We start from the raw sequence: 11104 nt of genomic DNA, 5'->3' as shown, positions 1-11104 counted from the left end.
TTCATTTTCCAGTTGTAATATATGGATCATTTTCATTGAAGTTGAAGCATTCATCGGCAACTATATAAATATCTACAAGCAAATGATAAAACAGTTTCATCTTCCTCTCCGAAGACTTCTAGAAAGGACGAAGCTAGCTAGCTAGCTGCTTGGACAAGAAAGGTGTGGACGCGTTGAGTAGATATGAACGAATATTTTGCAAAACAAACACACGATAGGAGCACTACTTTGTTGAAAACTTCAAAGTTCATAAATACCAAACAAAACACGTCTTCGATATATAGGCCTCCGTCGATCATCAAACACTCGTATCATCCAAGAAAGTAAACGAATCAACCCTAAAGAAGAAAAGCACCTTATTAATTATTTTTATATGTAAACTCATTATAGGGTTCCAAGTAAATGTGGTTAGAGAGTCAGCCGACTCTTGAGTCCTCCAAACGCGTCTTGAAAAACACTATTTAAAGGGACGGGACGTGTTTTTAAACTATATATATACAGACCTTTTGCACCGTTTCCATTTCGTCCTTCTTAATTCAGACCTTGAAATCCTATTTGCACATATAACTACACTATGGCTTCTTCATTGAGATTGTGCTTCGTTCTCTTCCTCTCATCCCTTTTCGTTCATGCATCTCTAGGTAAGAACAACCTCTACATGCTTCTAAACTCTGACTCAATTTCACTATTTCAGTTCTTGCCATACATATTCATGAAAGTGGATACACGTAACGTAATGTATTGTCTAGATCACTAACTGGCTAGGGTTTTGGGAATTGAATGGAGCAGGCGAGATAGTGTGCGAGGAGTTACCGAAGGAGGTGTGCGCGTTCTCGATAGCGTCGTCGGGGAAGAGATGCGTGTTGGAGACGGAGAGGGAGGAGGAATCCGGGAGGGTGGAGTACCAATGCCGGACGTCGGAGGTGGTGGTGGAGGGCATGTCGGAGTACATAGAGAGGGATCAGTGTGTGAAGGCCTGTGGCGTTGATCGCCGATCTGTGGGCATTTCATCGGACGCCTTGCTCGATCCACATTTCACCGCCAAGCTCTGCGCTCCTCCTTGTAACGACCACTGCCCCAACATTGTTGATCTTTACTTCAACTTGGCCGCCGGTGAAGGTATCATTAATTCCTCTCCATTCTTGCCTTGCATTACAGATTCCTTCTAAGGATATAATTAAGGCCACCTCTAAAGAAAAAGTCAGTATTATGCATGCCACCGTGATCACCTTTTCTTCAACACGTGGCAATTCTTATTTCTTGGCCTGGTCAAGATACCTCTACGTCTTAGTTACACAATTTTTGGCTTCAAATCCAATTAAGGCATAGTAAGTAATGAGGAATTTGTTTAATGTTACATAATGCAGGAGTATATTTACCAGATCTGTGTGAGAGACAGAGGACTAACCCTCGTCGTGCCATGGTGGAGCTTATGAGCTCCGGAGCTGCCCCGGGTCCTGTTTCCGACGTTTCTGCCGATTTACAGGCAGCTCCTGCTCCTTCTCCCTTCTAAACGGCGCCGTTTTCATTCTTCTCCAATCTCTCACTTCCTTTCGCACACATGGATGGAGTAAATTAGACGACAGACAAATAATAATTCTCCCATAATGTAATACACACAGATGCTCGCACGCATATAGAAATATACATAGAGAGAGGGAGAGAGACAGGCAATATGGGTTTTGGCTTGGGTTTTAATCCAAGAATATTTGTTCATTGTTGAACAAGAGTTCGGATCTTGTTTCTTATTTATTTTATTCCAGTATCTAGATCATTGAGTTGGGCATGATGGCGAGTTTATTACATTCTATTGTATTATTTACTACTCTTCCAATTGTGGAACTTCCGGGAATAATTACTTATCTTCTTGTTATATTCCGTTGATTTATGAGTTCATTCTTACATCCGAGAAATATTTGTCAAGTGGTCGTTTATATTTATATATTTGCGTACAAAAAAAAATATAATTATTCTTAATTCATGATAATACAAATACACAGAGTTTCACTACTACAAGGCATAAATGACATTTTTTTTACTTATAAATGACGGTTCTCAATTATTATTTATTATTCTATCATTTAAAATCCCTTAAATAAATAATAATTATATCCTCATTATTTATTTTTATTTATAAATGATGGTTAAATAACCCATCATTTAAAATTATACTTTTTTTGACTTTTTTTGTAAGGTGGTGAATAATTAATAAATCTTCAAAATAAATGATCGGTAAATTAATTAAATATCTGCCATTTATAGTCATAATAAATGCAGGATATTTAATTTCCCAGTTATTTTTTCTTTAGTAAATTTTGGCATCTCAGATGGATACCAAAGTATATATGTGGGTAGATTAAATACCCATCATTTATTGTGGTTATAAATGATGGTTATTTCTTTAGTAAATTTTGGCATCTCAAATGGATACCAAAGTATATATGTGGGTAGATTAAATACCCATCATTTATTGTGATTATAAAAGATGGTTATTTAATTGGAAAAATGACAAAACAAAATCATTTAAAATATGTAAATGATAAATTAATCCTATGAAATGGCATAATTCTTCTGAATTCCAAGGAACATTTTTATAATTAGGGAAATTATAGGAAATGATACTTTTACCCTTTATTCAAATTAAAAAAATTTACAACTTTCCATTCACAACTTTTGTTCATATATTAATAACTTTTATTTTTAAATTCGTAATAATTTAAAAGCTATTCACAAGTCTTGATTTGCATCATGTGTTAAAAATTTATAATTTTTCATTCACAACTTTTATTCCATATTAATAACTTTTGTTTATACATTTACAATAATTCAATAGTTATTCACAATTCCAAAATTTTTTATTTTATTTGAGATCAATTTAATCATTTCTTTTAATTTTCTAATGAAAAAAAATTTCATAGAACTTCAAAAAAATTATACCATTTTATGGGATCAATCTATCATTTACATAATTTAAATAAATTTTTTATCATTTTTTTATTTAATTTACATGTATTTATTCAAGAATAAATGACAGTTAAGTAATAACCTTCATTTATTCATTGATTTTTCTTAAGGAGGGTTTTTATTTATAGCAGCCTTCTTGTAACAGCTATACAAAAAAATGATTATATAGCAATTCTAAGTTTCAACATTTATTCCATAATTGAATTGGATTGTAATCAATGCAAAGTGAAACAAAAAAAATCTCTTATTCTAATATATCAAGTAATCAATGTATAGAGTTTTCGAAAATAAATTAATTTACCAACTTATATCAAGTAATGGAAACTATAAAACTATAAATATTAATCCTACTTTCACTAGTTTTGTTGATTTTGTTTTTGTGCAATTACCATACTTGAAACACGTACTAGCACTACTATTCAATTACCCCATTTAGTTGGCTTTTTTGAATTCTTCAATGTAAGAATCCTCACAGTACTGCAATGTATAAATTATCTACCATAAATTCATTAAATAATTAAATTCATTAGCATTTATAAAAGTGAATATTGTTGATATATCATCTTAAGAATTGTGCTCTCATTATAGATAATAATATCGTTCATGAACCTTATTAGGCAAAAGTTACAATTCAAATTGTTTTTCTTTTGTCTCAAGCACTACAAATTAAAGAATCAATAAATATGTATTAATTTATTAAAAAGCTATGAATATTTAAATTCAATACTATATTAATTACCTTTATTGTATTTCAAGTGTAGGCCATGTTGAAATTTGAAAATCTTGAAATTGTTTGTTTCATGTTTGAGCAATACAACATAATCACCCTAATAAAAAAGTTAAAAATATCTCATTTTGAAATTTGAATAAATAAATAAGTATATGAAATACTTATTTTATATGCTTATATATTAACCAACCCTAATAAATTTATTGATTCCCTATTTTCTTATCAAGAAAATCAAGATAATATATTTTTAAAATGTTATTGCATCCAGTGATCCCTAACAATATTAACAAATATTATGAAATTATGACAAAATAACAAAATTAAATATATAAAAAATTTATTAAGATAAGTAAAAAAATAGGTTAACCATATATCCCTGGTATTAAGAGGCATGTACTATGTAAAGATCTTGAAATGCAAAACATAAGCTTGTGGGACCCAATTCTCTTCACTTTTTTCTCTCTCCACTCCTCTCACATCCCATCTCAACCGTCAAATTTATTTTTGAACGGTTGAGATTTAATATTTCATAAACTATTATTAAAAAATGGAAAGAAATCAAGTTCAAGCTTGTGGAGGCTGTTTACTTGAGATATACTATATATTATATAGAAGGATGCTGACAGGGCAGACTTTCACGGAGCCCAATGCTTGAATCGTTACTGTTCATAAAGCTAGCATTGGCGAACTTTTGCAAGGCTTATTTTATTTTGATATATATATATATATATGATATATGACTGATGATAATTCATTTAATTTAATATATATAATTTTGAGGTTTTAGCAAATTTACCAATAATATAGTTTAATAAAACTAATAACTCACCTTTTCTTAAATTAAGATAATGATCATTTTCTAATTTATCTTTAATACAAAAGACAAAACTACCCTTTAACATCACAATATCTGATTTCCCTTTTCACATTGGTTTTGCTTTCACCCACCTGAAGATGTGAAGATGACATTGCACTCTCGATCACAACAATAAAAAAATTAACAACAGACAACGGAACAGCTTACACCGATGGATAAACGAACTTAAAGATTCACTAGTAGACTACAAGAATGCAAGGTAAGGCAGACTGAAAGCTATAGATTCAGGTTGAAAAATCACCAATGCAAGGTGAGGAAGTCTGAAACTGCAGCTTCTACACAAAGTCACACTAAACTACAGATCCAGGGTAAGAAAGTTCGATTAGACTCTGTTACAAAAGTTAGAGTTCAAATGAGGATTTCTTAAGATTTTGTTTGATCTGTTTTGAGAAAATAATTATATTTTTTGTATTATTGATCTATAATATACATCATTGATATATGACTATATATAATTATACATAAGTTTATATCTGATTGTCCGGTCATGTTGATCTACGATAGTATATCAGTGATATAAAATCATATATCACTAATATATGAGCCATATTAGTGATTTTAACTTACCAATTTATTTGTCATTGATATACAACTGTATATCAATGATATAGTATCGCAAATTATAATAGATTTTTTTAATATCTAATGTCCTCTTCATAATATTTGAGAAAAACAAAGAAGAGAGAGAGAGAGGAAAAGCCCTATGATGAAGATGGTAATCTAAAAAAATTAGATACAAAATTTTGATGAAGAAAACCACTATATAAGAGATGAATATGATGATAAAAAAAATCAGATCCAAAAACATAATGAAGAAAATATTCAGAGTTGATAAATCAGAGAGGGAGGGCACACGCACAATATGATTTTTTATGATAAAAATAAAAGATTCAATTAGCTAAAGATTAGTTAAATCAAATATATTTTATTTTAATAATAAATTTATTCTGAGGATAAAAAAATACATCTAATTAATTTTTAAATGGACCATATTTTAAATATTTAAAAATCTTATTCATAACTCATGAGAGTTGTATTTTTAAGTCATTGAGCTATTTTCTCTATAATTTATTGCATTAAAAACTTTAAAATATATAAAATATTTGCTATTTATCATAGGTGATAGATAATATGACTAAACGTTTGATAAAATATATGATTAAATGATAAATAAGACGTGACCATTGATATCTACTGCCCTTTGTTTTTTATTATTGAATGCTCTCAATTATTTTATGTATTTTAAAAAATTAATTTTTTATATTATAAAATAATATATATTTATTTTTAATTTTAAATAATGATATTATTTGATAAAAAAATAAAATTAAAAAAAACTTTAATTATTATAAGATGTCTTAATTTTGAGTGAAAATCGCTAGGGCTAGAGTGGTGTGTATATGGGTGAAAATAGGTTCGATTGAACTAGGCTTTACCTAAATAGGTCTAACCTGTATGGTAAATCAAAAGCCTGAACCTTGTTTAAAATCTATATAAAGCTTTTTCCACGACTCAAGCTTGAGCTTATTTAAAATCTCGCTTGTTTGAAAGACTATTTAAAAGTAAACCTTTAAAATAGGTTCTCATTTTAATTTTAAATATTTTAAATATATTTTTGGACTATTATAGTATGCAATATATAGCTCAATTTATTAATTATAATATATAATAATTAAAAGAACTTACCAACTATAATACAATAACAATAAAATAATAGTATTAAAATTAATATATAAATTTAATATAATTAAAAATATAACTAAAAATAAAAAAATGTATTAATTAAAAATTAAATAGATCAGTTTGATGTATTTGTATAAAACAATTGATGTATTTGTGATATATTAGTTATACCTATATGTATGTAAATAGATCGTTTTGTTGGGCTCGTAGGCTAGACTCTAAAAAAAATAAGACTAACCTATTTAATTAAATAGGTCTAATTAAAGGTCTGAGTCTGACATCAATAAATAAGTTAGATTGAGCCTAAAGTAAGTCAAATTGTAGGCTCCTGTTGAGGGCTTGACTTTTTTTCACCACTAGGTGTGTATATATATATATATATGCATGTATACTCATTTCATTTTTATATATAAAAATCTTTTATAATTTTTTTTTAAATATAAAAGGTTGTAGTATATTTTTATTACATTAAAAAGAAAAAAATAAATCGCTCATTAATTTATTTTAAAAAATTTTAATTTAATTTATAATTTTTATTAATTTGTATGATTTCAATAAAAGCTTTTCATACACATGGACCAAGGGAGAATGTTTATATTAGGGAGCGAAACAGAAATTCACCACAGTAGAAAAGGAGCCGAGCAAATCCCGCAACATTTGCTCTACGCGGTCTGCTCCGTTCTCTTCTCTTTACTCTTTTTGTAATTGGTAGTGCTGCTCTTCAACTTAGGTGTATAGTGCCGTGAAGGGACTGTCACATGGAACTGGATGAAAAACCTGTCATTGAGCTCGACGGACCACCCGCAGGAGACGTTGGAGGGGTGGAGACGGCGGTAGTGGCGATGAGGGTTTAACAGCGTTAGGTGACGGAGGTGGGAGTAGTTCTCAGGGTGCTAGAGACAGAGTAAAGGGTCCTTGGTCTCCAGAGGAGGACGCTATTCTGAGTCGACTTGTTAGCAAGTTCGGGGCCCGAAATTGGAGCTTAATTGCTCGCGGGATCGCTGGAAGATCCGGCAAGTCTTGCCGGCTCCGATGGTGTAATCAACTCGACCCAGCTGTGAAGCGCAAGCCTTTACTGGTATGGTCCTCTTACTTTATTCAATGAATTTTTTATATTCGCATTTACATTTGCATTGGTAGTCCTAGTAATTTAATTTAAGTGTGTTTTGGAATTCAAGTGTAAAAATTTTTAAAAAAATTGAGCTTCTGGAGTATAGATTATGCAATATAAAGTTTGAGCTTAAGTAATGATCATAACCAATTCACCTCCGAAGTCTAAGCTGTTAAATGAATGTGGATGAATAATTCTTGCCATAATCTCTAACATGTCTCAAATACAAGAGTATTTTTGGTTAGATATGTCGATAAGGGCACGGGTCCATTACACTTTGTGCTGAAATTTTAACTAAGAATGGAGAGCGATCAGGATTGTATTTGATTGTTTGATTATAGAGACGTTGAAGTCATGTCAAAGGCCAGTTTTCCTCAACCGCAAGTTTGTGAGTTGAAAGTGGAAACGGTATTGACGAATTTCTTGTTGGTACTGCTCATTACGGTTTACTAGCATCTATACTATTATACAAGACTTGTGTGCTTTGTTCCTTAAGAGCTCCGACCTTTAAGTTAGCTGTTAGTTCATCGAGTTTCAGGCTATTAATTTTGTCATGATGGTAGTTAAGAGGGCTATGCTGAAGCCTGAATGATATCTTTGATTTGATGATAAGGTGGTGGTTGTTTTGGTAAAGGACTCCGATGATTGCAATACTATAGCCATGTGGATCATTTGGTTTGGGTTGCTTGTATTCCAGAATTATTACACATTATGTTGTTTGGAGGAGGACAAACATATACACAGACATTTATGGTACAGTATCTAGGCTTGGCTTGGTACAAAATGCCAAAATGGTGTACATTTGGTTTTACCTCTAGTCTGCTTATTAGAATTTTTAAAAGTATTAATGTTGGGGCTATACTTGGGCTTTGCCTTGGGGCTAAGTGTTTCATTTGTGGCAATCTTAAAGGAGCAATCCTTGAAATCATCCTGTTGGATTTTAAATTCTGCTTCCAAGTGTTCCCCAAAGGAATCTAATCTTGGTTGATAACAATAAATGCTATCTCTCACCAGTTAGCTAATCCCTTTAGGTTTGGGTTGCTTATTAGATGTTTGATTGAAAAATAAGAAACTCCTTTCTGGTAGTGGTTCGAATGCAAATAAAAGTTGTGACTTTTCATCTGATAAGTCCTGTTTATGGCAACCTTGGCAAATGACTCGAAGCTATTGGCATGCTTATACAAAAAGAATATTCATAAGATTCTATCAGCTTGCTGGGTTTGATTTTAGTGTTTTGAACCTTTTGGGATTGCTATCACCAGAGAAGCTTACATGGGCCCAGAATATTGTCTAAATTTTAGGATGCTTTCGCTGTTGATTTTGATTTGGTTATTTGAATTAATAGTTTGAGTGTCAGTTCCATTTTCTCAGAACTGTTCAGGTTAAAACTATCCTACTTAATTTTACAATCATAAGCTGTCAATTTGCATGACTAATTGTATTGGATTATCAATTTTTGGGACACCTTAATATCATAAAGCTTTAAATTGCTAACCTTTCGGAGCCTTTGAATGGGAATTTAAAGCTTTCTGCCTATTGGCTTACACTAATCTTCGGTTTGGGAAATAACTTGAGAAGATTATTTACTTTCATGCTGTTCAAAAGCATGCCTTAAATGTTTGATAGAGAGGAGATACATCCATGGAATGTAATTGGATCGCTTTCAGTATTGCAAAATTTCTGTGGAAAATACAGCTACGTGCACTCAAAAAAGAAAAATTTTGATAGACTACGCTGATTGATCCCAAATGTAAAGGCTAGGCCTTTGGTTGTCAGACCATTGAAAGGTTCTAACTCTTGATCTGGGAGAAGTTTGGGCTTATACTAGTTTGATAGCCTTTTTTAAGTTTCTTGTGGACGTCTCAGAGCATTAAAAGGTTTGTTGTTTTGAGATTGTTGATGTTTCCACTAGGGTTCACCCAGTTGGGGTTGTTTTGAGGCTTAAATGCTTCATTTTTGCAAGTTTGAGTCATTTTAGTCATTTTTCTGTTTTTAAGACATCTCTTTCCTGTTTAATGGTTTATTTATTTCCTTTCATTAGAAGCTGACTAGAAGTTATTCCTCTATTTAGTACACAGTTGACTAGAGTTTTCTTGATTCCATGCAAATATCTTTATGCAATATTTGTGAATTGCCTATCAGTAAACAAATTATTTAATGTACTCTTTTCAGATGAGGAGGATCGGATCATAGTTGCAGCACATGCAATCCATGGGAACAAATGGGCAGCCATAGCCAGACTTCTACCGGGAAGAACAGATAATGCCATTAAGAATCATTGGAATTCTACTTTGAGGCGTCGGGGAATAGAACTTGATAAAGTTAAATTGAAGCTTGCAACATGGTGGAAGATGTTAGCTTGGAGAAAGCAAAAGCATCATCAGAAGAAACCCAGTCATGTGGGGATGTTATTCCTTGAGATCCTCGGAAGGAAGAGATGTCAGTTCTGTGGAGAATATGGAGGATAAATATGAAGACAGGGCACAGACAGAGAGTCAAATGAACCATGCAGTCAAGGATTCGCCTACTCTTTTCCGTCCTCGAGCGCGTATTAGTGCTTTTAGTTTATATACATTGGATGGTTCACAACCTGCATCTTCTACCTCTAGGCCAGTTCCAATGCAAGGACCTCTTTTTCAAGCATCCAAGCCTGGTATTGAAATTTGTAAAATGCTGGATGGAATTTATGGCTGTGACCTATCTGTGCCTAACCACTGTGGCCATGGTTGTTGCACTGATCTAAGTGGTGAAAATGCCAAGAGCTCCTTGTTGGGGCCAGAATTTATTGAATTTTCAGAGGCCCCATCATTCCCGAGTTTTGAGTTGGCAGCCATAGCTACAGATATCAGTAACCTTGCTTGGTTGAAAAGTGGATTGGAGAATAGTAGTGTCAAAATGATGGGTGACTCGGCCGGTAGGGTGGTATCTCACGGATCTCAAGTGAATATTGGCCACTAAAATGCGAAGAATATGATCAGTCCTATTGAGTTAATAATAATGAAGATTGAGGACATTGTGATGTCAACCTGGTTGCCTCGGAAATATACTTGGGAAACTTTAGTTAGAGGATCTGCCCGTAGCTCTGTGAGTGATTGTGATGTAAATGGAATCGATTGGTAAAATTTAATGAGATATATAGTTCATACTCTCAGGAATTACTTAATTTGTGTCTGGGTGCTCTACTGTCTTTTATATAGCGCAGGGTAAAACCGCCAGCTGCTTTACTAGTTTCTATATTTTGCATTCTCGTCACAAGTCAAATTCAACAACATGCCATACTCAGTGACATTTTCAAAGCGAAACCACCATTAATGCTTGTTCTTCACAATATTTTGTGCTGAAGTTTCGAAACGAAAGACATTTATGAATTGTGCTTCCCTTCTAGCTGCTCCAAGTTTTGGGAGACGCCAAACGCATTGGTCACGCTGATTTTTTTTTTTTTTTGATCGCGTGTAAGTAGTTATATTCAAGGTAATTATATTCAAGATACCATCGGATGTTATAAATAAAAATACTTTCCAACAAAAATTTGAATACTGTTTCATCACATTGTAAATAATGAATTTCTTTTACTAGACAAAGCTCTTGTTGGTCATACTAATTATTTAACAGATATATTTTTTTCATGGAAGATGAGCTTGATTCATAATGTCAAAATATATTAAAAAATTATATAACTTTTGAAATATTAATTGACGGATGAAAATTGATATGGAGAGTCTATATTAAGTATTACATA

At 32.2% G+C, this 11104-nt stretch overlaps 1 protein-coding gene and 1 pseudogene across 1 annotated transcript; both read left to right on the top strand.

Moving 5' to 3' along the window:
* The first annotated feature begins 484 nt into the window (after nt 1–484).
* On the top strand, nt 485–1875 carry LOC129291674 (uncharacterized). The gene is made up of 3 exons (XM_054929153.1): nt 485–641; nt 790–1119; nt 1368–1875. The coding sequence occupies exons 1-3, from the start codon at nt 575–577 to the stop codon at nt 1511–1513; spliced, it is 543 nt and encodes a 180-aa protein (XP_054785128.1). The 5' UTR covers nt 485–574; the 3' UTR covers nt 1514–1875.
* Nucleotides 1876–6827: 4952 nt separating this feature from the next.
* Nucleotides 6828–10516, top strand: LOC129290103 (transcription factor MYB1-like; annotated as a pseudogene).
* The last annotated feature ends 588 nt before the right edge of the window (nt 10517–11104 follow it).

The sequence above is a fragment of the Prosopis cineraria genome, unplaced genomic scaffold (assembly GCF_029017545.1).
Source record: "Prosopis cineraria cultivar Desert tree isolate PC_DT_omini unplaced genomic scaffold, ASM2901754v1 PC13, whole genome shotgun sequence".
NCBI classification, from domain to species: Eukaryota; Viridiplantae; Streptophyta; class Magnoliopsida; order Fabales; family Fabaceae; genus Prosopis; species Prosopis cineraria.
The sequence above is the reverse complement of the archived record's forward strand: the minus strand, read 5'-3'. Positions and strand labels throughout refer to the sequence as shown.